At 42.2% G+C, this 27,813-nt stretch overlaps 3 protein-coding genes across 8 annotated transcripts; 2 read left to right on the top strand and 1 right to left on the bottom strand.

Annotated features, from left to right (window-relative positions):
- Positions 1 to 733: 733 nt before the first annotated feature.
- Positions 734 to 6,934, bottom strand: AKAP14 (A-kinase anchoring protein 14). Its single transcript, XM_087877684.1, has 6 exons — positions 6,607 to 6,934; positions 5,285 to 5,517; positions 5,106 to 5,197; positions 2,916 to 3,095; positions 1,513 to 1,565; positions 734 to 912 (listed from the first exon to the last, which is right to left on the bottom strand). Exons 2-6 carry the CDS (start codon positions 5,436 to 5,438, stop codon positions 828 to 830), a joined length of 564 nt encoding a protein of 187 aa, XP_087733810.1. The 5' UTR covers positions 5,439 to 5,517; positions 6,607 to 6,934; the 3' UTR covers positions 734 to 827.
- A 3,033-nt stretch (positions 6,935 to 9,967) lies between these two features.
- On the top strand, positions 9,968 to 12,953 carry LOC117670617 (putative defense protein 3). The gene is made up of 5 exons (XM_034425918.2): positions 9,968 to 10,247; positions 11,167 to 11,279; positions 11,972 to 12,084; positions 12,523 to 12,587; positions 12,673 to 12,953. Exons 1-5 carry the CDS (start codon positions 10,043 to 10,045, stop codon positions 12,765 to 12,767), a joined length of 591 nt encoding a protein of 196 aa, XP_034281809.2. The 5' UTR covers positions 9,968 to 10,042; the 3' UTR covers positions 12,768 to 12,953.
- Positions 12,954 to 16,133: 3,180 nt separating this feature from the next.
- On the top strand, positions 16,134 to 26,476 carry UPF3B (UPF3B regulator of nonsense mediated mRNA decay). Of its 6 annotated transcripts, none has more exons than XM_034425916.3 (10): positions 16,134 to 16,563; positions 18,432 to 18,538; positions 18,699 to 18,805; positions 20,684 to 20,782; positions 21,302 to 21,412; positions 21,634 to 21,677; positions 22,087 to 22,275; positions 23,481 to 23,659; positions 24,549 to 24,855; positions 26,031 to 26,476. In XM_034425916.3, the coding sequence occupies exons 1-10, from the start codon at positions 16,405 to 16,407 to the stop codon at positions 26,175 to 26,177; spliced, it is 1,449 nt and encodes a 482-aa protein (XP_034281807.1). In that variant the 5' UTR covers positions 16,134 to 16,404; the 3' UTR covers positions 26,178 to 26,476. The 6 variants fall into 6 exon arrangements, with proteins under 6 accessions (XP_034281807.1, XP_087733806.1, XP_034281805.1 ...); XM_087877680.1 differs by having other exon boundaries at positions 23,490 to 23,659; XM_034425914.3 differs by having other exon boundaries at positions 16,189 to 16,563; positions 18,411 to 18,538.
- Positions 26,477 to 27,813: the final 1,337 nt, after the last annotated feature.

Raw genomic sequence — 27,813 nt, forward strand, 5'->3', positions numbered from 1 at the left:
CTTCTAAACTATAATGAGTCACAACTCTTTGAAGTCAAAAGATTATTCTTTGAAATACCTTTGAGCAGAAGCCGAATTCTTCCCCCCCCCATTTTGCTGTCCCCAAATTCAGTCCAGTTGATTTAATACATTTGAGATAGGGACCCGCAGTAGATGCTACTCTTGAATCAAAGTCCAATATTCATGAGATCTGTATAAAGAAAAACTTGAAGAATTGAGGTCATGGCTTCTGATGACCAGCTTCTCATCTTGTTTTCACCCACATGAAGTGAAATTTCAAGACTCACATTCCCACACCTTAGGAGGACCTCTGGTTGGTAAAAGTCAGTTTGTTTATATTGCATTAAATAAGAACATTCGACTGGTGTAATCTCCCAACTTCTGCAAATGTCCAACTTAAAAGAGCTTTAAAACTGCTTATCTGTTCAACTTGGTTAAACCCAAAGATGCTTTTCCAAAAGGCAAGTGGACTTTGTTTTTCCTTGAAGACGTTTCGCTTCTCATCCAAGAAGCCGCTTCAGTTCTGCAGTCAGAAGGATTTATATTCCACCATTCAGAACTGAAGAAGCTTCTTGGATGAGAAGCAAAACGTCTTCAAGGAAAAACAATCTTGCTTTTTGAAAAAAAAAAAGCATGATCTGGATGACTGCAAACCTCCATAAACAATTTGGTTGAAAGTTTTTCTTCCTGCACTTCATCGACATGAATGGCACAAAAGAGATCAAAACAAGGGTTTGATTACGGCAACTCTTGATTTTTATTACCAAAAAATAAAACACAAGCAGGGTACCTATAGAGATTTTAATTTCTTAACCATTCCAGCAAAATTAAAAATCCACAGTCTCCATCATGACCACCTTACTTTCAATTACATCTTTGAGCCACTTCTCCTTAAAGCGAGTTTTTCCTGGCCTGTCAAATAGAAAACAGCCCTCAGTATTTTACGCTCACATTTTTTGTTTTATCCAAAAGGTTACCTAATACAAATAACTCTTAGGGTAAAGTGGGAACTGTTAGGGATTGACTTTTACCTAACTTGTTGGGTTGGCACTATACAATATAAACCATCAATGTAGCTTTAAGACTGCTGTATTGCATCATACTGTGTCCTGATTGGTTAGCTCTGTAGCCAATCTCCTTAAAAGGGAGCTAGAAACATGGTTTGTTCTCTTTGCTGTTCTTGCTCTCTGATATCTCTGTATGCTACTGTTTGCAAATCCAAAAGAACTGTTTATTGTGAATAACTACGACGACTGGTAAGAAGACTTCGTTATTGGATTATCCCTGGACTGTCGTTTTGGCTATCTCCTGCTTTATATGTGTATGACCTGGACTGTTTATTGGACTGTGCCTTACTATTTCCTGAAAGTAAACACAACTCAGTGTGTTGACTGTGTTTATTTGTAACTACTCTCAATTGTTTTCATGTGCATACCCTTGCTACTCTGCAAATTCCTTAACAGGAACCAAGTCCTTTAAATCAGTTGATCAGGGTGTGGGGTATGAACATACCTGTGAATGAGCTTATTGGTTTCCACTACAAAAAATACTTCAATTGGCAGCGACTGTATCAGATAGAAAACCAAAAGTTAGTTTTATGATTGGTAGTGGCCTACCTACTTAACGGTTCTCATGAACGTGGAGACGTTCCAGGAAAAAAATATATATAGCAAGTATTCCCAAGAATTAAACCTAACGATAACATTCAGCTATCTTAACAGGAATCCCAGATAGAATTCCATTAAATTAGAACTCTTGTATCCATCGTCCAATCCTCCCGAATTTCTAAATTTACAGTTCGCTGGTTCCTTCCAAGTTTTCTCATTTCGCTTCCCAAATGAGTTTTGGGGGAACGGGCAGCTAAGTCGAGTTATGATTATAAAATATATAAATGGCTGTCAAGCACCAGGGAAACCAGGAGATTCAAGCAATTCAAACGAGTATGAAGATTTATTGCAAGCTTAAGTTCGCTACAAGAATCTGACCAACTAACAGTCAAGGGAAATGAGCAGGGGATAAGAGAGGCATTCAAGCTGGGCTGGACTTAGCTCTCTTGCGGGCACACAGGGACTTGTGACTTATGACACGTTTGACCCCTCCTTACAGCTCAGCCTGTTCATCTACAATGGGTAAGTCTTCAGGATGCTAACAGACTATATTTTATGTATATTAGTTACACCTAAAATCAATAACAAGCATTTCCTTCTTATTCTTAAGCAAAGATGCACCCATCGAGAAATAGCCAGTTTTTTCCTCTTGAATATTTTTTTTTTAATTAAATAGAGCTCATCTTCATTTCAAAGCCGAAGAGCCAGCGCTGTCCAAAGACGTCTCCATGGTCATGTGGCCAGCATGACTCAACACCAAAGGCCCACGGAATGCTGTTCCCTTCCCACCAAAGGTGGTCCCTATTTTTCTACTTGCATTTTTTACGTGCTTTCGAACTGCTAGGTTGGTAGAAGCTGGGACAAGTAACGGGAGCTCACCCTGTTACGCGGCACTAGGGATTCAAACCACTGAACTGCCGACCTTTCAATCAACAAGCTCAGCATCTTAGCCACTGAGCCACGTGTCCCCTACCTGTACAGAAGGCCAATCGTTTCCCTTCTCTGTGTGTGATCAGATTCTGAGAAGCTACTGATAACAACAGATCAAAAGAGAATATTTGTAGCTCTGGAGGGATTGCTGGTAGTCTCCAAGCCTGGTGGTTTTCTTGCAGAAGTTTCATTACCGTTACGTTCCTAAAAAGGGTGTGGGGTTTGGTCACACAGTTTCTATCCTAGCAGCTTGCTCTGTCTGTGTTGGTGGGAGTGGTCTTGGTGGAACCACAGTTCGTGGGTTTTAGAGAACATCCCTAACATAATTTCATCACAATTGGGCTTCATGATCTCCCAAGAGGACCTCAAAATACTCACTCTGGGTTTGATTTTGGAAATCTCAATGACGAAATAGACACAGGCCGTGGCTCGAGGGATGGGCTTCCTGCATGTCGGGATGCTCCAGCGGACTCGGTAATAGTACCGGGTGCTATACTGGAGTTCCTCGTTGTTGAGATAGTTGCTCCAGTGTAGCCAACTTTCGTGAAGCTCCCATGTCTGCAAGGATAAATATACTGCAAATCAGAGAGCAGTCCCGTTACAAGCATCTCTTTGAAAAAAAGCAGGCTGTTTTATTTTGTTTTACTATTCTGGAGCTTAGGTAAAGGTAAAGGTAGTCGTTCCCAACTCTAGGGAGCGGTGCTCACCTCCGTTTCAAAGCCGAAGAGCCAGCACTGTCCGAAGACGTCTCCGTGGTCATGTGGCTGGCATGACTCAATGCCAAAGGCGCATGGAACGCTGGTACCTTCCCACCAAAGGTGGTCCCTATTTTTCTACTGGCATTTTTTTACTTGCTTTCGAACTGCTAGGTTGGCAGAAGCTGGGACAAGTAACAGGAGCTCACCCCATTACGCGGCACTAGGGATTCGAACCTCTGAACCGCCAACCTTTCGATCGACAAGCTCAGCATCTTAGCCACTGAGCCACCACGTCCCTCTTTTTAAGGATAGAAATTGTTGAAAGATGTGCTTTATGGTGTAAAAAAAAACTTCAAGACATGGCCATGACAGCGCAATGAAAGCATGGCGTTTGAGGTGCGAAAAAGATGTTGCGGATAAAACCAGGCACCGCTTCAATTGCATCATTTATGACCATGCCCTGAGGACACTCCTTCTATGCTGAAGATCGGTGCCTCCATAAGAATTCCAGTTCTTGGGAATTTTCTCCCCCCACCCCCCCAGCTCCTAGGAGGAAGTTAGGTTTAGGAGCCTATTGACGTTGGCCAAATGAGCATGGCAAAAAAGTTATCAGAAGTTGCTCCAGGTCAGTTAGTTTTTAAATTGTGTGATGCTACCTTTCGATCGACAAGCTCAGCGTCTTAGCCACTGAGCCACCGCATCCCATTCTGGATTTACAGGTAGCCTTTAACAGAATAAAAAAATAACAGAATGAGTTGGGAGGGACCTTGGAGGTCTTCTAGTCCAACCCTCTCTATGCATTCCACTCTTAAAATAAGATTTGTCTCGTTACTTAAATGATGGAGAAATGAATAAAAAGGAAAAATGGGGGGCGGGGGGCGGGGAAGGGATTGACAAAGATATTAACTTGAAATATATTGGTAGTTATACACAAAGATGCTTTTTTCAAGAGGCAACTGGACTTTCTTGTTTTTTCTTTGGAAGACGTTTTGCTTCTCATCCAAGAAGCTTTTTCAGCTCTGACAGGATGGAAGTGGGGAATGGAAGTCAAAGCTGAAGAAGCTTCTTAGATGATCAGCTGGGACAAGGGAGGCAGAGAATAGATGGGGGTGGGGCCAGCCAGAGGTGGTATTTACCGGTTCTCCGAACTACTCAAAACGTCCGCTACCGGTTCTCCAGAACTGTTGTGACCTCAGCTTCCTGAGTCATTAAAACACATTAAGTCCCAAAAACCTCTTTCATTGCAACAGCTGTGAATTACGCTCATTCACAGCTGAGTCCCAATTAGCTGCAAAAAGTCCTTCGGGAGAAGTCCTTTGGGATAATCATCGACCTTTATCTCCCTTGACACGCTGCCAAAGACCTACTTGGCAAAGCCACACGGAGTCCAGAATCAAACAGAGATGCTGACTGGGAACAGAATGAACAACGTTGCTTTCCTGCAAAGGGCCAACGTACCTTTCCTCCTCTTTTAAGCCTTATGACAGGGGCCAATCATCTCCAGGCCTTACTCCAGAGTCATCCCTTTTGTTTTAACTGTTCTTGCCTTCTGGCAGCTCTGCGCATGCGCGCACTAGGTACAGGCTCCTCCTGTTTCTCTGCCTTTCTGATGTCTGACTCTGGAAACTCTGGAGTTCATGCATAATTCCCAGATGGCCCAGGCCCCATCTCTGCCTCCGATGCACAGCCCTCATCCGAGCCTTCCCCAGACTCCAGGCCCATGTTCCTCTCCAGCCTCCTCACTGTCCGACTCCGCTGCCAGCTCGGCAGGCTGCTAGCGGACCACAACAAGAACTGGTCAGAACCTGCTGAAACCCACCTCTGACCTAGTTGACTGATGAGCTCCATAGACATTGAACATGCAACTTACTTTCATATAGTCCTCAATCTGCAACAGACCTTTTCCAATGGAGAAATCTGTGCACCTCATCCAAGCAATATTTCGTATTTTGTATATGGCACCTAAAGTTGATGAGAAGAATACAAATCAGAGCCTAATCGAAGTCGGACATCAAAGCCTTGACACCTTCACGTCCACCTTGGAGTTACCTGCCTCTTCCTTCTTCAGGGCTATGACTTTGTCCACGGCATCTTTAATCACCCCACCAACAATCGAGGCTGCTGCCTCCTGAATGTCTTCCTCCTTTTCCTTCTCCTCTTCCTCCTCTTCCCTAATCGCTATGTATTTCTCATCCAACGACATGGTCCTTTATGTCTTCAGCTTGTAGAAGATGGGGTTGTGGGGGGGGAGAAAGAGATTGGATAGAATCTAAAGAAACAGTCTGGGAAAAAGTTATATCTGGGTTGTAGGCAAATCCTTGACCCGTGTGCCTGATTCAACTCTAATGCACATCACAGGAGATCATCTAATAAAAGCTTAGGTCAGGGGTCAACAACTTGCAGCTCTGGAGCCGCATGTGGCTCTTTCACCCCTCTGCTGCGGCTCCCTGTCACTCAAAATATGCATTGCAACCGCCAATATGTGACATCCGCCGGCACACAATTTATTGAGCTTTTCAACCCCCAGTAGGCCAACCATGGATAAATCCAAGAAAAGAAAAGTTTCAGAAGAAAACAATGTTTAATTCAACTACATATGCTAGTTTTGTGGCTGCTCAAGAAATAGTCAGGCACGGGAAGGGTTTTGTGGCTCCCGGTGTTTTCTTTTCTGTGGGAAACGGGTCCAAATGGCTCTTTGAGTGCTTAAGGTTGCAGACCCCTAGCTTAGGTGATGACACATCTGGTAGTTTGTAAGGTAACAGAAGACCTTCTGACCTTTTGGAAAGCTAACTTAGCTGCTAGTAGTCTAATTAGGGTAATTACAATTAATTAGTCTCATGGGTCTAATTCTTCCTAATTATGGGAATTATAGTAACAGCACTTAGACTTACATACAGCTTCATAATGCTTTACAGTCCTTTGCAATGCCCACCAAGCAATGCCCACAGAACCGGTAGTAAAAAAAATTGAATTTCACCACTGGGTCAACCTATTCTGCAAAGTACCTGAAGGCAGGACAAGAAGCAATGGATGGAAACTAATCAAGGAGAGAAGCAACCTAGAACTAAGGAGAAATTTCCTGACAGTGAGAACAATTAACCAGTGGAACAACTTGCCTCCTTAAGTTGTGGGTGCTCCAACATGGAAGTTTTTAAGAAGGGACTGGACAACCATTTGTCTGAAATGGTACAGGGTTTCCTGCTTGAGCAGGGGGTTGGACTAGAAGACCTCCAAGGTCCCTTCCAACTCTTGTCATTTTGCATGCAAGTCACGTCTTGTATCACTCTTCCATACTTCCTACATGACAGCAGTGCTGCAAAAAAACCCACCCCTTCCTTATTCCCTCCCACCTTCCATCTTGCAATACGTGCCTGGCCACTTTTTGCGTTGTCCTTGAGAAATATCCCGCGTGGAAGGAAAATGCAACATGTGAATGTTGTATTCCTACAGTAGACCTCCCTATTTCCTGCTTTGTTCCACCACTATGAAAAAAGCAAGCCGCTGTTTGTAAGAAATTACTCAGGAACGTCAAAAGAATGTGGCAGCCAGCCAAGGGGCTTTGGAATTTGGCTACCTGCTAAAAAAAAAAAAAATACACTTTCTGATTGCTTTGCTCTTGTGGCGAAACCAAGCTTTCTTTTTCTCTGGGATGCAAGTTTTTGAAAGTTGATCAAGTTTCCGGCTACGGACTTGCAAAGTGTTTGCTCACAAGCATCACTTAGGCAACCAATGTCCAGCCAATAATTCCGTGGCATTGATGTTCAAGACATTCCATCAGGCTTAAAGGAAAAGTGCCAGGAGCTCTTTGGGATCGATCATGCGTGTGTGTTCTGCCCCAGCTCCGGATTCCTGAGGATATTGACACACACCAACGGTCCTTATTAAATTTATAAAGTAGTAAGAATAAACCAAAGTCCGGCAAAGGTTGGCAACCAGCCCAGAAAACAAGATATGATAAGACACTCACTCTCCAGAATGTTCTGTAATAATTACACGTTGTTTCCAGCAAGAAATTACTAACTGCGTGTGACTTAAATAGGCTAAGGGAGTGGCCAATTATCCTCAAACCTTACTCTCGAGGAGACCTCCTCCTCCTGAGTAGCCACTCCTGCCTTTTGGCAGCCCTGCGTGCTCGAGCATTGAGAAGAGGCTCCTCCATTTCGCTCTCTCCACTGGAAGGAGCCTCTGGAGGTTCTGAAGGCCCTGGCTGAGTCTCTGCCTCTGGCACCACATCCTCTTCAGCCTCCTTGCTGTCCGACGCGAGTGCCAGCTGCGCAGGCTGCTGGCGTGACACCACACCAGCCTCCTCATCGTCGGGATCAGCCACGATCCGCGCAGGCCGCTGGCGGGCCACAACAGTGTGGGAATGTTCAATAGACGAGATTTAAGTGATGAATGAGGGTTGTGTTTTCCACAAGACCGAGCCAGCAGCCCCCCTTGGGGCTTTCTCAACCTTCTGATAAAAATCAGGGAACATTCGACAACGGAAACTGTTTGGATGCTTTGAGTTGTTCGTAGTTCTAGCTGCAAAATGTGTGGGGTTATTTCCCTATTTCCTAGGGGTTTTCATATTCCGTATGAATATTCTATATGTACAGTATAGAACGCTTTGGCCTTCAAATCTTCCGATGAGTGGATGGCCCTATTTTTCAGACTGGGGTGAATGAAATTCAGTATCTATCCATGTGGACACGGTGGCATAGTGGCTAAGATGCTGAGCTTGTCGATCGAAAGGTCGGCAGTTCAGCGGTTCGAATCCCTAGTGCCGCGTAACGGGGTGAGCTCCCGTTCCTTGTCCCAGCTTCTGCCAACCTAGCAGTTCGAAAGTACGTAAAAAAGGCAAGTAGAAAAATAGGGACCATCTCTGGTGGGAAGATAACAGCGTTCCGTGCGCCTTTGGCGTTGAGTCATGGCGGCCACATGACCACAGAGACGTCTTCGGACAGCGCTGGCTCTCCGGCTTTGAAATGGAGATGAGCACCGCCCCCTAGAGTCGGGAACGGCTAGCACATATGTGCGAGGGAAACCTTTACCTTTACCTTATCCATGTGGATACCGACCAACTGTTCCCTGAGTTGTCTCTAAGGAGAAATTTCCTGACAGTGAGAACAATTATTCAAGGAAACAGCTTGCCTTCAGAAGTTGTGGGCGCTCCATCACTGTAAGTTTTTAAGAAGCGATTGGACAGCTATTTATCTGAAATGTTGTAGGGTCCCCTGATTGGGGTTGGACTAGAAGACATCCAAGATCCCTTCCAACTCTGTTATTCTGCTATTTATTTACTGTCTTGGTTAGATTTGGCAACAGGATGATCTGCTGTATCTCTCGTCTCCTCAGAGATCTTCCAACAATAGAAGGGAAGTGGAGAAAAAAGTCTTAGGACAAATTGAAAGATAAAGACAAAGATGGTTTTTCAAGAGGCAATTGGACTTTCTGGGTTTTTTTCTTTGAAGACGTTTCGCTTCTCATCCAAGAAGCTTCTTCAGCTTTGAAGAAGCTCCTTGGATGAGAAGTGAAACGTCTTAAAAAAAAAAAACAGAAAGTCCAGTTGCCTCTTGAAAAAAGCACTTTTGGGACAACCACGACCTGGATGACTGAGAATCTCCATCGATAAAGAGTTATGTGGGATGGGCTGACGATGAAGGAAAAGTATAACCCAATAAATATGGAAGTCATCAGAACTTGCTAGCTACTTTCTCAAGAAAGTAGCTAGCAAGTTCTTTTCTGTATGAAAGGACATATCTTGCATCAAATCCGAAAATAAGATCTTACCTCAGAAATTTTGGGAAATACAATGATGTCTCTTTTTCCAGACCATTCTCTGGTCAATTAAGTGTAGGGACTTGCACATTTTATTGGAGGTGTGTTGTTTAATTTTGTATATTTGTGTTGGCTGTTTTCTTGTACGTTGCCCTGAGTCACATTGAATAGGACAACCATAAAAATAATTTAAAAAATAGAATACTCATTTACCACCACCACACTGCCTCTTCTGACAGGAAATCCAACTTTCAGATTTAATCGATTTCCAAGCTTAACTTTGTTTTGTACTGGTTGGCTTTCTAGACTGACTTTTGAAAAAAGAAATTCTTTCTTCCTCTTGATTCATGCAAAAATATATATGAAAAGATGGTTCATTCTTCCCAACAACCAGAAAATTGTCTTTGGGAGACAAGCCAGCTTTTAAACAATGTGACTATTTCCACAGTTTTGTTAAAAGCCATATCTCCTATAAGTTCTAGCTGAAACACTGCATGAATCTACACCCCTCAGTTAATCTACTAGTGATTTTTTTTTATATCTTAGTTTATTCAGCTATATCTCCTATTAACACAGTGCATGAATCACACTAAGCTATAGTGGCAATTTTTAAAATTATGAATTACATTGATAAGTGAAATAAAAATGCACTTTTGTCCACCGGTAACATATATTGCAACTGGGAAAACCATCGCCTTGCTTAAGTCTAAGTTTACATTTACATTTATTTATTGACTAGCCCACATCAAAGTGCAGAGTTCCAGAAACTAATTATTACTAAAATTGGATAAAAAGCCATTTAAAATGGAATTGGAATAAAATACAAATTTAAGTCTAGATAAAAACTCAAGAGATCTTCTCAGCAAACAGAGGCATGTGAGTTTTTCATCCCTCATGGGTAGAAAATGAATCTGTTCTGGAATTAAATGACTCACCCAAAACTCTCTTTTTTTTTCCTCCCCTTTTTAAAGCTTTCTTTCTGAGCTTGGGGAATTCATACTTGCTTTTGGAGGCAAGAGATTAAGCAAGCCTTTTCCCCCCGTACACATGGCTTATTGGAATCACTTTTGGGGGGGTGTTTTTGCTTTCTGGACAATACTCGGTTCAAATCAAGCCTTTCCAGATGGAGCCCCCGAATCTGCCTGTGAGAATATGTTGCCTGTCCATACTGGGGTACAGGCTCAAACGGTTCCTAGTCCTTATGAAGTTTCAGTTAGTACGCCTTCCTTCCAAAATAGACAGCTGGTTAATGGTAAGTTTTTATTTTGTTTATTTCAATGGAAAGGAAGGTACTATTAAAGCCGCTAGACTCTAAATCTTCCTTTTCTCTCTCACTCTCTCTCTCTCTCTCTCCTCTTTTCCAAGTAGAGTTCTTATGTTTTCTCAGCATCAGTTAACAACTGGGTTGTTATGTTAGCAACAATCAGCAGTAGCCGAATTTTGGACAATCTCAGAAGCACTAAACTGAGCCAGATTAGATGAGATTATCATCAAGAAATGTCAGGATTATAGGCAGGGGTGAAATTCAGCAGGTTCTGACAGGTTCTGCAGAACTGGTGGCGGAAATTTTGAGATCAGAGAACCGGCATATACCACTTCTGGCTGGCCCAGAGTGGGGTGGGAATGGAGATTTTGCAGTATCCTTCCACTGGAGTGGGGAGGGAATGGAGATTTTGCAATATCCATCCTCTGGAATTGGGTGGGAATGGAGATTTTGCAGTATCCTTCCCCTGCCATGCCCACCAAGCCACGCCCACAGAACAGGTAGGGGAAAATTTTAGATTTCACTCCAGATTGTAGGCGATGAGAAGTGGATAAATTCCCGGAAACAAAATATAATAATCTACTTCCACATTATTGCTAAAAAACCCCGAAAGGCATGTTTCATTGAAGTCAGCAGTTGTCTTGATCATCCAAAACCCGTTTTCTCTCGTTTTGGATAAATGGGTTGTGTGAATCCACTTTTGAGTTTCATAGCTAAATGCTTAGCAAAATGGGCGAATCCAGTCAATTTTGGTTAATCCATTCACCCGTGGTTAATCCATTCATTCTTAACGCAATACATAAATTCATTTTCTTTTTAATGCTTGAGAAACAAGGTTTGCTGATTTACAGGAAAGGAAAAGAAACACAGTTAAGAGGGTTCCCAAAAAGCAGTTTATTTTCTCCAGTTCAGATCCTAGGAGCTGCCTATCGGGGATTGTTGTTGGAGGCGCGTTCGTTTCACTCGGCCGCTGCCCTGGGATTTTGGCAAACTCCCCCAAACAATACCAGACTTTTACAGGTAAGCACAAACAGTTAAAAGTCTGGAGTGTGGTGTGGCGGGTACTTGTCCATTTGAATTCTAAAAGCCTCAGCGCTCTTCAGATAAGCCGCCTGGAAAGCCAAAGGAAATCATCAAAAACCATTAAAAAAAACCAGAAAATTAGAATATTTTGGACCTGTGATGTGACACCCGGAAAAATACAGCATAGTCACTTAATCCTCCAAGGAAAGATTGAAGGCAAACGAGGTCCAGGAAGATGATGATCATGTTTGGACAAAACACAGCAGCACTTTTTCATGCAGCTGTTGATAAAAATAAATCGCCAATATGATCGCCAACGTCCTATGACTCGTCGGCATGACTCAATGCCAAAGGCGCAGGGAATGCTGTTACCTTCCCACCAAAGGTGGTCCCTATTTTTCTACTTGCATTATTTTTACGTGCTTTCGAACTGCTAGGTTGGCAGAAGCTGGGACAAGTAATGGGAGCTCACCCCTTTACGCGGCACTAGGGATTCGAACCGCTGGCCTTTCGATCGACAAGCTCAGCATCTTAGCCACTGAGCCATCGCGTCCCTTATTAGGGTGTAGAAATAAAATTAATTCTGTTTTAAACAGAATTAACTTGAAGTAGCGTTGGCTGCTTATTTATTTATTTACTTACTTTGGTACTTATTTATTTACTTACTTACTTGTTTATTTATTTGGCAGTGCTCTGGAAATCCTCAAGGGGCCATTACTCATTCCAACACCAATTTAAAAATGAATCAGATCTACTCCTGGCTGCCACCTCCCTTACACTGTCCCTCAGTAGTTTACTTTGTGTAAGTAATTATGGGCGTTTCAAACTCTGGCTGCTTTTCTTTAAAAATGGTGATATTTCATGAGAACAGAGAGCCGTGATTCCTGGAAAATATTCTCCCAATGTGCATGCTTTCCAATTAATCCTGCAAGGGGAGAGGGTGGGATTTTAAAAGCATTATGGAAAATTATTGATTTCAATTCCCTTGGAAGTAAATCATGGCCTCCTCTAATCTGAAACCCTCTAGTTGTGTAAACTGGAACTGTTTTATAACCTTTAGCGGGATATTACACCATCAAGGAATTAACGTGCTGGCTGGGGAATTCTGGGAGATGAAGTCCACACATCTTAAAATGGCCCTAGTTGAGAAACACTGGATTAAACACAATGGGAGATCTAAGCCTTGCTGGGACATCCTCAGAAATTCTAATTGTATTTATTTCTCTTCCTGCTAAATCAGGGCGACCGTGGCCCAATCACATGACATCTACTGGACTAAGGTCAAATCCAAAGTGATCTGGAGAAGTGAGTGTCACCAGATTCCCTCTCTGAAGCCATGGGTCCCTTCCCAGGCATTCTTGCAAGATTAACTCTCTTTCTATCACTACAGGTCCTCAAGCCACATGTGGAGTGGGAACATCTGGGAGACAATTTTCCTCTGCTGTAGGAATTGCCTGCTTGGTACTGATGATTTTGCTTATATAATTGTTTTTAAAAAGGTGTAACCGAAGCAATTGTGTTATCTATTTTTACTGCCTTGAGTAGCTTTTCTCAGAATCCTATTTTTCTGCTCCCAACTTTGTAACACATTCACTGCAATGCTTGTTTTAAATATTGTTTTATTTATATTAAATGCTCTGCTAAAATAAAGAATATCATGTCATGGCTTTAGTCGATGTTCTCCAGACCCTGAAAAATAAAACACAAGGAAAAACGAAGTCAGAGGCGTCTATGTCACGATCAAACAAAATCAAAACTCCATCGGGTTTATTAAATGCGAGTTATCTCACTCCATAATCCTATCAGGAAAATTGTTTCTGAATTAAGGCAAATCGTACAATTTTTATTCTCCCAGGCACTTTTAGGATTACAAGCCTCTTTACAACTACAATTTTTTTTTAAAAAAAAATAGAGTTTATTATTGGCTTTGCTGGTAACACAGGGGGTAATTGTACGTCTAGGATCACGCAAGTCCTTTGAAGGAAGTCATAACTTTGAATTCTGGGTCTAATTATCATTTTTTTAAAAAAATAAAACACCCTCCCCCCCAGGAAAGGAGGGGGCAGATATGAGCTCCTTCAGGATTTACCCCTTTTTATAAAGATGATGCCATGACTTTGCAACTGGGTTGCTTCTCCCAGAGAAGTTTCCTTCAAACTAACCTTAGGTCCCGTTCCGCAAACGTATTTTTCTCTTAGCAATGCTCTGTAGTCGTTATTAGTCTTTATAATCCTTTTATCCTGAGCACCCAAAAATAAGGCAGAAGTCACGTGGAGAACAATGGGGAGTGGGAAAAGAAAGAGATTATTATTATTTTTTTTAAAAAAAAGATACGGTCAGACATAAGGCAAAATTGTCACGAAGAGACATTGAATAAACATCACCTATTCTGGTTCAGCCTCTACTATTCCCCAAATCAGAAACACAATGTTTGGCCTAAAATATAAGCACAGCCTAAAGCTGTAATCCCAGTCTGCAATTTCTCAAAGTCTGATCTGCGAACTCCTGGAGATCCCCCCCCAATGATCTTTCAGGGGGTTCATGAAATCAAATAGATATTTTTTTCAATATCTTTTTAAAATTCTTAATACAGTAATGCACATGCCTTTTGGAACATCCTTCCCCGATATCAGATTAGCCAGTGGGTTCTATTTGAGCCTTAGGCATGACGGTCGGCTGGGTGACTTTGGGCCAATCACCAGGAGACTGTGAGTTCTAGTCCTATCTTGGGCATGACGGTCGGCTGGGTGACTTTGGGCCAATCACCAGGAGACTGTGAGTTCTAGTCCCACTTTAGAGATGACACCCAGCTGGATGACTTTGGGCCAATCACCAGGAGACATTGAGTTCTAGTCCTATCTTGGGCATGACGGTCGGCTGGGTGACTTTGGGCCAATCACCAGGAGACTGTGAGTTCTAGTCCCACTTTAGAGATGACACCCAGCTGGATGACTTTGGGCCAATCACCAGGAGACATTGAGTTCTAGTCCTATCTTGGGCATGACGGTCGGCTGGGTGACTTTGGGCCAATCACCAGGAGACTGTGAGTTCTAGTCCCACTTTAGAGATGACACCCAGCTGGATGACTTTGGGCCAATCACCAGGAGACATTGAGTTCTAGTCCTATCTTGGGCATGACGGTCGGCTGGGTGACTTTGGGCCAATCACCAGGAGACTGTGAGTTCTAGTCCCACTTTAGAGATGACACCCAGCTGGATGACTTTGGGCCAATCACCAGGAGACATTGAGTTCTAGTCCTATCTTGGGCATGACGGTCGGCTGGGTGACTTTGGGCCAATCACCAGGAGACTGTGAGTTCTAGTCCCAGTTTAGAGATGACACCCAGCTGGATGACTTTGGGCCAATCACCAGGAGACATTGAGTTCTAGTCCTATCTTGGGCACAAAAGCTGGCTGGGTGACTTTGGGCCAATCACCAGGAAACGGTGAGTTCTAGTCCTATCTTGGGCATGAAAACTGGCTGGGTGACTTTGGGCCAATCACCAGGAGACGGTGAGTTCTAGTCCTATCTTGGGCATGAAAGCTGGTCAGGTAACTATGGGCCAATCACCAGGTGAGTGGGAACTCTAGACACACCTTTGCCATGGAAAAACCACCTGAGTGATTTTGGACCACTCCCTCTTTCTCAGCCCAGCCTAAATGCATATTTATATACACACGCACACACATATTTATATATACACACACACATATTTATATATACACAGACACATATTTATATAGACACACATATATTTATACACACACACATATTTACACACACATTTATATACACACACATATTTATACACACATACAATATACACACACATATATTTATATACACATACAAATATATATTTATACCCACACATTTATACCCACACAATATATACGCAGACACATTTATATACACACATATATATTTATACACACACATATTTATATACACTCACGTGTGTATGTATGTATATGTGTGTATGTAGTGGCATGTATCACACACACATATATTTGTTTGTATGCATTGGCATGGATTTGTGTGTGTGTGTGTTTTATATATATATATATATATATATATATATATATATATATATATATATATATATATATATATATATATATATATATATATATATATATATAATATGCCATCAACCCTACCCCACCGGCTCAGGCGGATGGGGACTGTAGTCCAGAGGGGATGGGATTTGTAGTCCCAACCCCTCCGCACCGCGTCCACAGCTCCTCACCTTGCCGTTGTTGACATATCGCTGTAGGTAGTAGGTGCCGAGTCCCGGGAGGATGAGTCCCACGTACATAATAGCCGCCGAGGGAATAATTTCGTACCACATCCCGACGAATCCCCGACTCTATGGAACTTTTGCAGCAAGACTCACCGCGCATGCGCCACGGCTCCCCCCATGGGCCATTCTGACCTTCCCGTCCTCGGTCCCCCAGGATGCACCGCGCGGCCGGCCACTTCCGCTTGCCGTTGCTCTGGCAACGGCGGAAAGGGGAGTGTCTTTTTTTTTAAAAAAAAGAGAAAGACGAAGCGGTTGTTTTTAATTATTATTATTATTATTATTATTTCCTTTATTCTTTGGGCCGAGGTGTCCGTGCAAGCTGGAGAGTTATTTACATAGAGGTAATGCCGGTGTAGGCCGCGGATATTTTGGTAATGGCCTACACCGCCATTACCTCTATTACGCGCCGCGTCACGTGACGCTTCGCGACGTTTCTCTGCCGCCCCCCCTCCCCTTCGCGGAGCTTGCCTTGGCCTGCGCGTGGTGCATCCGCCCCTCCGTAGGTAGGCGTGGCCTGCGCGTGACGCACCCGCCAGTTTGACACCCCCTTGTAAGGGAAAGGGTGGTGGTTGTTTTTCTTCCCCTCTGGCCCCCGAAGTCGCAAAGCATGCTGGGGAGTGGAATCCCCGCCCGCCTTGGCTGGTCGCCGTGGCAACGCGCGGCCTGGCGGAGTCGCGCCGCCTGCCTGGTCGTGAGGAGGGCGCTGTGGCGTCGCGGCTTCCCTTCGGCTCTTCCCGCGAGAGGAGCGGGCCGACTCCGCGGCCCAGGAGGCAGGGAGTCCCGCGTACGCTCCCCCGACTCCCCACCGCGGCCTCTACCATGAAGGAGGACAAGGAGAACGCCAGGCCGAAGGAGAAGCGCGGAGGGCCCCTCGCTCCCACCGGCCTCGGAGCAGCCATGGCCGGGGCGGACGCCAAGGCGGGCGGGGAGCCTGACCGCCTCGAGAGGCCCAAAGACAAGAAAGAGACGCTCAGTAAGGTGCGCCCGCGGGCCGGGAGGGGAGGGGGGAGGAGAGATTCAGGGGCCCCACCCCCACCCGGACCCCCGCAGGAGGAGCCAGGACTACAACTCCCATCACCCCCAGCTCGCTGATGTCAATGGATGGAGGGGGAGATTTTCGATAAGACGTTATTCCCTTGGCCAGAGTAGCATCTCTAAGGCTGCTGTGCTTGTTAGGGTTGCTGTCCTGAATATTAATAATTATAATAAGTGATAATGCTGATAATAATGCTGATAATTAATAATAATCCTGTCCTGTATAATGATAATGTTAATAATAAGAGATAATATATAATAATTAGTAGTAATAATAGTAATAAGTGATAATAATATTGATAATAATGATAATAGTAATACCGTGTTTCCCCGAAAATAAGACCCTGTCTTATATTTTTTTTGAACCCAGAAATAAGCGCTTGGCCTTTATTGCCATACGCTCAAAAAGTCCGATTAGGCTTATTATCAGGGGATGTCTTATTTTGGGGGAATCGATAGATAGATAGATATAAATGATAGATAGATAGATAGATAGATAGATAGATAGATAGATAGATAGATAGATGATATAAAAATGGATAGATGGATGGATAGATGGATATCTAATCCATATGGATTAGATAGATAGATATAGACAGACATGATAGATAGATAAATAAGGGAATGGATAGATTAGATAGATAGATAGATAGATAGATAGATAGATAGATAGATAGATAGATACTGTGTTTCCCCGAAAAAAAGACCCTGTGATATATATTTTTCAACCCTGAAATAAGTGCTTGGCCTTATTGCCATGCACTCAAAAACCCAATTGGGCTTATTATCAGGGAGGATGTCTTATTTTGGGGGAAACAGGCTAATAATAATAATACCCTTCCCCCCCCAAAATAAGACATCCCCTGATAATAAGCCCAATCGGGCTTTTTAGAATAGAATAGAATTCTTTATTGGCCAAGTGTGATTGGACACACAAGGAATTTGTCTTGGTCCATACGCTCTCGGTGTACATAAAAGAAAAGATACGTTCATCAAGAATCATAAGGTACAACTTTATGCAACCTTATTGCATGGCAATAAGGCCAAGCGCTTATTTCAGGGTTCAAAAAAATATATAAAACAAGGTCTTATTTTCAGAGAAACACGGGTAAGTAATAATATTGATGATAATAAATAGTAATAAGTGATAATATTGATAATGATAAATGATAAGAGAATAGTAATGATAATAATAATAGTAATAATAAATGATAATAATGTAATTTCTAATAAATAATAGTAATGATAGTAATAGTACTAAATAATATTGATAATGATAAATGATAACAACAATGGTAGCTGTTATTCTATTATGGTTGGGTCATGGAGCCTAAATCCTCTTGCTCTCCCCCATCCTGAAATGATATAACCCTTTATGGGATTATATCACCCACTTTTAGTGAGCTGAGGATGTCAACGTTCAGGGCTCCTTGGTGCTCTCTGAGCTTGGTGGTCGTCTTGCAGATGTTTCATGACCCGACTAGGTAACATCATCAGTGCTGGAAGGAAGGGTTATACATAAAATATACATAGATTAAGCTATTAGATCCAGGAAGGATTCCACAGTCTCATGCTAAATAAAATGAAGAACACAACACCTCTGTGGATGAATATTTTTATTCAGTGGCCTGTTGGCATCTGAAGTTAATTTTTATTATAAATAATACGGGAGAGGAAATAATGTTTTAATTAAGCTACTTGATAGTTCGCTTTAATGTTTTTATTTTATTTTTTTATAAAAAAATTGCATTTTTTAAAAAATGCTTTCTGATGTTTCACCTGTTGTAAAGGATGAAACATTTTTCTTTAAGGTAGTGATTCGACGCCTTCCTCCGAGCTTGACCAAGGAACAGCTTGAAGAACATCTCCAGCCATTGCCAGAGCACGATTATTTTGAATTCTTTTCAAATGACTCTAGGTAAAAAAAAAGGGGGGGGGGGATTTTTTTGACTGTGTTGCACGTAACGATGGCATGTCACGTCTGTCTTTCAGTTTTTACACCCTTCTGTGTTGTGTATATTTATAATCACCACTCAGCAACGTTTTCTTAAACATTGCCATTTTTTGTCCTTCTGCAGTTTGTATCCTCACATGTTTTCCAGAGCATACATCAACTTTAAAAACCAAGAAGACATAGTTCTGTTCAGGGATCGCTTTGATGGTTATGTTTTTATTGATCACAAAGGCAAGTAAGCCTACAATTATCCTATCTCTGTTGTTCATTATATATTGGCAAACTTTTGTACAATAAGTATACTGTAATTCTGGAACCACCTTTTTGCTTCCATGCCATAACCGAGTTAAGGCTTTTAACATGTAGTTCAGAATGTGCATAGTTACACATCCACAACCTTACTAATCTGAGGTGGTAGAGGTTTATTAGCAGGGAAGAGCCCTTAGGATCATTAATACCTCAGTGCTCAGCACAGTTTTTCTGAAACTGTTGTGTCGGATTTGGTTTCAAATAAGTAATTTTAGAATTGTAGCGTAAACTAAAATTAGATGCTTGGTTGTATAAAATGTCAATTCTAATTCGGATTAATTGTACTCTTTGGAACATACAAGCTGCACAAGGGAATATGGATTTTAGGAAGAGGTTTAAGTTGTGCCAACTTCTTATTAGGGATCCAGACTAGCCTAAAATCCCATCTCTTTAGGGGTGATTTGGGGATTAATAGAGAAGTTTACAGAATCAAATGAGTGCCCCAATTTCCTTGCTCGGGATTCTATTTTAGCTTCTTTTGGTTTTAAAAGTAGATCAAGCTGGCTGGCTTTGCCAATCCAGATCCAGATGCAAAAAATATTAAAAAATTAAGGCATCGGTTCAGAAATTCTTTTTGAGATCCATACTGTATGGTACTCGTAGCCTTTCTGCACCTAATATAATGGAATTGGCATAGTGGGAATATTTTTTCCTGCTATAGTTACACAGTTGAATGTCAGAAACATTTTAGGGATCTTGAAGAAATTCTGGTGGGAGAGGCACTTCAGCAGCCACTGACTGGCCCTGTAGGATCATGCTACTTATTTTTTTTGTTTGTTTTATTTATTTATTTTGCTTATTTATCATTTTTCATGCAGCCAAAATTACTTTACGAATCATTTATGTTAGGTTATAGTCATTGTTGTTCAAAAGCATTTTATTCAGTAAGCCCAAACACCCATCTATTATAAATGTATGCATTTGTATTATCTCACCACTGGCCTGTATATTATGAAATTGTCATAAAATAACGGGAAACATACTGTAGTTTTAAAGCTAGTTTCCTACCCCTCTGAATTTAAGCAATTGTGCTCCATATGATGCATTTCAGCTAATTGATGAGCATGGTGGACAAGGCCGCACACGATAAGGAATGTCTTGCGTGAAGTCATCTTTTATTCAACTTACTTTGTAGTCTTCAATTCATGACCAAATTGGCGCAGCGACCATTCAAAGTTAACAGCAGTTCTAAATGAACGGGTACTTAACGCCTAGTTCGCAAAGTTAGCAGCTGTTGCAACGCCCTTGCGGTCATGCGATCAAAATTCAGACTCTTGGCGTTTCGCACACATGACCACAGGGGTGCTTCCTCTGTTTCCCCTCCATTTCTGCCCTTTTGCCACCCTGCACAGTGGCACTCCTTAGTGGTGGCAAAGCCAGCGTCGCTGGAACTGAAGAAGAGACCCAAGGCATTCAGCAGTCTCAACCAGCAACCATCACACCCAGCCCTGGTCTTGCAAAAGACTTCCATTTCAAGCCCTGCACCGCAGCTTGTACCCCAGTGCAAAGGCCCAGCCGTCCCTGCCACACTGCTGTGCTCGACAGGCCCTGCTACACTCTCCCCCCCCCCCAGCTGACATTCACCGTCATCTTCCTCCTATTGCTGACAAGGTGTGTCCGGCCTGGCCCTATGAGAGGCAGCTGCTGTCTGTGCCGGCCCTTCTTCCCAAGGCCACGCGTGCGCGTCTCTCCAAATCGCATGCTGTACTTCGGAAATCTGCTCGATGCAACTAACAGTCACTGTTTCCCTTCCTAATGCAGTTATTTTTTTTAAAAAAAGTATTTGTGCATATAAAACAGGTCTCGAATATTCTGCCATCGTGGAATTTGCTCCGTTTCAAAAAGCTGCCAAAAAGAAGAGTAAGAAAAAGGATGCCAAAGCTGGAACCATTGATGATGGTTAGTAGCGATAGTGCTGGGTGGTTCTTTTCCCTTAAAATTAATTTCAACCAAGGGGAGTTTGAGAATTTCTGGTTGCAGTTCCTGGTATAGCCAGGTTCAAAATTTCCAGATAAGGGAATTCTCACCATCCGTTCATGACCATGATTTTTTTGATTATGTTGGTGTAATAATCTGCTGGAAACCATCCAGCAAGACTGCCCCTTTTACTGTCTGCAACGTTCAGTCTCTTTCGTTAACCAGCAAATAAATAAATATTCTCCTTCTGAATTGTCTGCTGCGTGACTGATCTGGTTTAAGGAAAAGGACATTTTATCATTGAACGTGAATGTGGTAATGGAAGCTTTGCCACATAAATTGTTGCTGTGGATCATAGAACATGAAATTGTCTGACCCAAAAACAATAGAGGTCATATATCTAACACCACTGCAGGCTGGCTATTATCATAGGCTTTATAATTTTCAATTTATTTTTTTAAAAAACCTGTTTATTATCTATCTGTGATGATCGTTTCTTAGATCCAGAATATAAGAAGTTTTTAGAAAGCTACAGTGCTGATGATGAAAAATTAACATCTACTCCCGAGACTTTATTAGAAGAAATAGAGGCAAGAAATAAAGAATTAATAGGTATGTTCTTATCATATTCAATACATCTATAACCGCTGTTTGTCTCACATTAGTGGCAGTTAATCTAATATGGAAAATAAAGTTTCTAAAATCCTCTTTGTAGCCACATTATAGAGACAAATGCCTTACATGTATTTATTTTGATAATATTTTTGCAGTAATTTCAGTTGATGCCTTTTAAAAATACAAACACCAACACTTTATTTTTCTTAACTCCTTAGCCAAAAAGACAACTCCGCTGTTGAACTTCCTGAAGAATAAGCAGGTGATGATAATTCCTTAGTTATAACTGCTTTATGATTTACTGCTCAGTGTGTACATGTATTTAAAGAAATGATGTCAAACTTTAACTCAGTCATGAGTAAATACTAATAATATTGGACTTTCTAATCTTCTGGGGAGTTCTACTCAAGTTTTCTTTGGATAGAAAATCCACCTTCCCTCCCAAAAAAATATGTTTTGAAATTATCTTTCCTACCCATGTCCTGGTTTAATCCCTCCAAATTCCTCCTTGTGCATGCATGTTTTTAAAGAAAGATAATTATTTTGGTGTTAGATATTTTAGCTTTGTAACTTAATAATGTTTCTTAATTTAGAAACAAAATACTTTCGATTAACAGCAGATTAGGTGATGCTTTTGGTTGGAAAAACCTAACTTCGTGGTTCTCTTGCAGAGGCTTAGAGAAGAGAAACGAGAGGAAAGGAGGAGGCGGGAACTAGAGAGGAAAAGACAAAGAGAAGAAGAAAGAAGGAAGTGGAAAGAAGAAGAAAGAAGGAAGCGAAAAGAAGCTGAAAAAACAAAAAAAGTGGAAAGGTGTCCAGAGAAGGAAAGGGACAAATCGAAGGATGAACCAAAGATTAAGGTATAACTTCTTTCCTGTAGGATGAATAATTTATAAACACCATATGCCTCGTGTATATCTGTAGAATATAATAGCTAATCCTATATAATTTAGGAGCACTATGGAACTCAATGGAAAATATCTGAAGTTAAAAGGCATAAGGTGTGTTATACAGGTAAAAATTAACAGAATTGGAAGGGACATTGTAGGTCATATAGTCCAACCCCCTACCCAAGCAGGAGACCCTATACCATTTCTGACCAATGGCAGTCCAGTCTCTTTTTTAAAGCCTCCAGTGATGAAGCTCCCAAACTTCTGAAGGCAACTTCTGTTCCATTGGTTGATGGTTCTCACTGTCAGAAAATTCCTCTTTATTTCTAGGTTAAATCTCTCCTTGATCAGTTTCCATCCATTATTCCTTGTCTCGCCTTCGGATGCTTTGGAAAATAGCTTGACCCCCTCCTCTCTGTGGCAGCCCCTCAAATATTGGAAGACAGCTATCATGTCTCCCCTGGTCCTTCTCTTCACTAGACTAGCCATGCCCAGTTCCTGTAACAGTTACATTTAAGTGCTTTGTAATTTATAGATATAGAAATGTCATTAAGATGGCTGTACTACATAGTGCAGAGCACTATCCAATATATTTTTTTATTTTGAGCAGGATCCGCTCTTGATCCTGAAATCCTGAATCCACTAAATTTTAGTGCGGTCCATTGGGTTTTGGCTTAAAATGATCCGTTAGCCAGTTATTCTAGCTGATTTTAACAAAAAAGGATGAAGGAAACCGTAGTTTAGAATCTTGTACATGTCCAGCCATTGCCTTGTGGACATAAGTAATTTAGAACGGGGGCCTCCAACCTTGGCAACTTTAAGACTTGTGGACTTCAACTCCCAGAGTTCTGGCTGAAGAATTCTGGGAGTTGAAGTCCACAAGTCTTAAAGTTGCCAAGGTTGGAGACCACTGATTTTAAAAGATGAGTATGAAGTGGCTCAGTCAAAGTCTTAAACCCCTCACACTGGCTTGACTCAAGGAAACAAATGTAAGAATTTACACTTTCCATTGTTTTAAGACCTCACATATGTTCGTCAGGAAGAACTAATCTATTATGGAAATAACTCAATGCTCATGTTACATTGAATCCTATCGGTTAGTGGGCCAAATCGCTAGCCTAGCTTAGCGTAGAAAATCCATTTAGTAAGGAGGACTAAATTTGTTTTTTTCCTAGCTACTTAAGAAGCCAGAAAGAGAGGAAAGAGATTTTGAAAAAAAGGAAAAGGCCAAGAGACCGGAGAAAGAAAATCTGAGGGAGGACAAGACCGCCAGCCCAATTGGCAGCGTGCCAGCCAAGCGCTCCGATGGCGAAGCTAAAGAGGAAAAGATCAAAAAATCCATCTACCCACTGCAGTACGTATTCTCGTTTCTCAGACTAGCCTGGTTATTTTGGGGCCTTTTCCCCCCGAATTCACCTCCTGGAGTTTGTACTAAAATGTAATCGCTATTTGATCTGCCTCACCAAAGTAACTTTGAAGATTGTCAAGTTAACTTACAGTGTCTGTGGAGATTTTCAGTCTCTCCAGGTCATGGTTGCCCCACTAAATATCAATCCTTCCATTCCCCACCATCCAGTCAGAGCTGAAGAAGCTTCTTGGATGAGAAGCAAAACGTCTTCAAAGAAAAACCAGAAAGTCCAGTTGCCTCTTGAAAAAAGCACTTTGGGTTAACTTACAATGTAAATTCCAAAATGTAACCTCTGGATAGGAAATACATAAACCCCATACATCATTTTACAGTACTTTAATTTGGAAACCTACACTGGGGGGGAGCTATATAATATGTGAAACTTTCAATTTCTAATGTCTTTTTTGTGTTATTCATATACATTATCAATATTTGTTTAAAATATTTTTAAAATAAAAAAATAGAAACTGTATTTTTCGGACTATAAGACGCACTTTTTTGTCTCCCAAAAGGGGGTGAAAATGTCTGCGCGTCTTATAGGCTGAATATTGCCAAAGCCCTGCCTACCCACCGGCCATTTTTTTGGCCTCCGCATGCCCCTTTTTGGGGCCCATTTTTGAGGCTTTTTCAGCCCATTTTCGAGGCTTTTTTCGGCCCGCTTTCGAGGTTTTTCCTCTTCTAAATTTAGGTGCGCCTTATAGTCAGGTGCAGCTTATAGTCTGAAAAATACGGTAAATATTCCATTAGGAGTTCCATGCAAAATCCAGGCTGTTCAATGAGCAAATGAGGAGGAGAATGTCCCTCTTAATCTTCCCTCTTTACGTCTTTGCGTCAGTTTTGAAGATGAGTGCGGGAAAGACTACCGAGAAAGAGACTACGACCGCGATAGAGACTATGAGAGAATCCAGCGGGATAAACTCCGGCGCCAAGAGGAAGACCGGCGGCGGCAGAAAGAACGCTTCGAGAAAGAGAAAGTGTTCCGGAGGAAAGAGGACGACGTAAAAAGGGAACGAGACTCCTTGCGAGAAAAAGGGAAAAGAGCCGACTTCATAGAATACGTGGGCAACCCAGAGAAAACTGAGAAGGGGACCAAGGAGGACAAAAGAGACGATGTGTCCAAGAAAGACCGGATTCGGAACAAGGTGCTAGTCCTCGTTGTTGTTGTTTTTAATGTATTTATTCAATTTCTTTTAGCCGTCCGTTTCAGGCAGACAATCGATAACGCCTCATTACTCCCCTGATACCGACAACAGAGGTAGAAACAGCAGATAGGTCATATTTTTTGTTTTTAATCACGGGCATAGACGTGCAGGGGTGTTCGTTCATCATGGTTCATTAGGAAGGAACCATGGTTCGTTCAGAAGGAAATTTGAATTTGACACTATAAAAGGTCCGTTTCATATGACCTCTTGGCGAGGATGCTAAAACTTCGTATTGGCCCTAGGGATTTCTGACTGGATTGCTGAGTACTGCGGCGTACTTCCCTACTTTTTCCAAAGCATTCCAGGCCTGATTCGTAGCACCATTCCTCCTGAAAGACACAGGCATTAATTGAATCCAAGTTCTCCCAGCCTACTTCATGGCTAGGTTGAGCTGGTTGAATTCATGAACTCACTAGCACTGACGATGTTTCCCTAGTTTGGGTAATGAATCTTCTGCGAGAAAAGAATCAATCTTAGCACCAAGAACTCCACAGTTGTCCTCCTCCTCCCACTACACAAACCCTCCCTCCCTTTAGTACTGATAATGTTACCTAGTTTGGGTAATGAATCTTCTGCGAGAAAAGAATCAATCTTAGAGAGCACCAAGAACTCCACAGTTGTCCTCCTCCCACTATACAAACCCTCCCTCCCTTTAGTGCTGATAATGTTACCTAGTTTGCGTCATGAATCTTCTGCGAGAAAAGAACCGATCTTAGAGAGCACCAAGAACTCCACAGTTGTCCTCCTCCTCCCACTACACAAACCCTCCCTCCCTTTAGTACTGATAATGTTACCTAGTTTGAGTCATGAAACGTCTTCAAGAAAAGAACCAATCTTAGAGAGTACCAAGAACCCCACAGTTCTCCTCCTCCTCCCCCCCCCACTACACAAACCCTCCCTCCCTTTACCACTGATGAGGTTACCTAGTTTGAGTCATGAAACATCTACAAGAAAACCCCCAAGTTCAGAGAGCATCAAGGATACCCTCATCTGAACATTGAGCTACAAACATCCTCCTTTATCGAACTCTAGTGTAGCAATTAATTCTTAACTGTTGCCTCATCCCCTCAGCTGGAAGCAGGCCATCCGGTCCAAATTTCTTCTTGTCGTTTCAGGACCGGCCAGCCATGCAGCTCTACCAACCCGGAGCCCGGAGCCGAAGCCGTTTATCCGCGTACGACGAAAGCTCTCCCAAGTCCTGCGACCAAGGAGCAGATAAAAAGCCGGAGTGTGAGGCTACTAACTTGAAAGAAGAGGTGTGACGGCCTCACCTTGTTCTCACCAAACTAGCAGCCAAAGAGGATGAACTGTACAGTCCAGAAGTGCCTTGGGGGAAGAAGAAGAAGAAGAGGAGGAGGAGAGAGAGCAGAGAAAACTATGCTTTGGGACGTATCTGATTTCCAAGCCATGTGCAGAGTCAAAACCCAACCTTGCGTTCGGCCGGCTCATTCTCCGTTAAAGAGACCGCAGCAGCAGTAGTATCCTCAGAAAAGGAAGGTGGGCTCCCCCGCAGCCCAGTAACAAGCGCTGTCTTTGAAATAATAAAAAGCCACCAAAAACATTGTTTGCACTTCAAATCCAGTCCTTGGGATCCGCACCAGGGTTATTAAGGTTGGATCAGAAGGCGGTCCCAGAATCCGCATGATTGACTGGAGCGGGAACAAAAACGCTGTCATAAACGTTTTAAGTCGTGAGCGAGCCGGTCTTTTTTCTTTTTTCTTTTTTTTTCCTTGCGCTTCTAAAAATTCTAAACGAATTTTTTTCCAGAGGGTAGCTTTGCATTTGCACTGTTTCGCGGGAGGTTCGTGCAGCCTGAACGAAAGCGCTGACATTAGTCATGGATTTATATATATATATATATATATATATATATATATATATATATATATATATATATATATATATATATATATATATATATATATATATATACACACATATACATATACATATACATATACATGCATACATGTATGTATATATGTATGTGTATATATATATATATATATATATATATATATATATATATATATATATTGTTTTAAAGGCAGCCGTACCCATCTTTAATTCACCCTCTGCTTTTCTGAACGCCACCCAAGAAAACGTTTTTCTTTCTTTTTTTCGGTCCAGACTTTCTTCTTCAGTGCACTAAGGGAAGCCATCCTGGCCTTTCCCCATCCGCCTCTCTCAGATTGCTTTTCCTGGCTTTCCAGGGAATCGGGGGAGAATGGGGTGGGTGGGGAAACTGAGGAAGAACTCCTAGCAACAGACAGGGGTTCTCCTTTATGCTAATCCGACACAACTATTTTATATTTAATAAAACCCTGTCCATTTACACATGTTTTAAAAGTATCGTTTTGTATGTAATGACTTGGTGGGGAAAGTGCAGTCTCGCATAGAAGCGTCCCAGCATAATGTTGCCGTCTGGCTCAATCACCAGGATCGGAAGTTTAGTCTTCTGAGCTTTCGGATTCGTGCTGGAGCCCATCCTCAGGGAACTTCTCTCTACCGGAATGTGTGCTTTGGGTTATTCTAACGCTTCGTAATTATGTGGTGCCTTCCTATTGGTTGTTTGGTGTGTTGATGGCCGGCGATTGGCTGTCGTTATCCTCGCGCTGCCACGCCCTCGGTTCCTAAGTACTTGATAGGCTGGTGGTATATCAGCACTACTCTTGATTGACAAGGGGCCCGTTTCCCAGGCTTCACTCACTTCCCTGGCTGTTTTTGTCCCTTCTCGTCCAACAAGCTTAGTAGCTGCAAAATTGAATGTATGTATGTCCTTTTTCTTCGTTACCAAGTGCAGTCTGTTTTTCTCTGGAAATGGGTTGTGAAATGAAAAGGGGAAGTGCCTGATCTTTTTCGCCAAGGATGGTGCCTACGAAATCTTGCCTTGATGTT

This window comes from Pantherophis guttatus, chromosome 12, assembly GCF_059756535.1.
Source record: "Pantherophis guttatus breed Tessera chromosome 12, ASM5975653v1, whole genome shotgun sequence".
Taxonomy (NCBI): Eukaryota; Metazoa; Chordata; class Lepidosauria; order Squamata; family Colubridae; genus Pantherophis; species Pantherophis guttatus.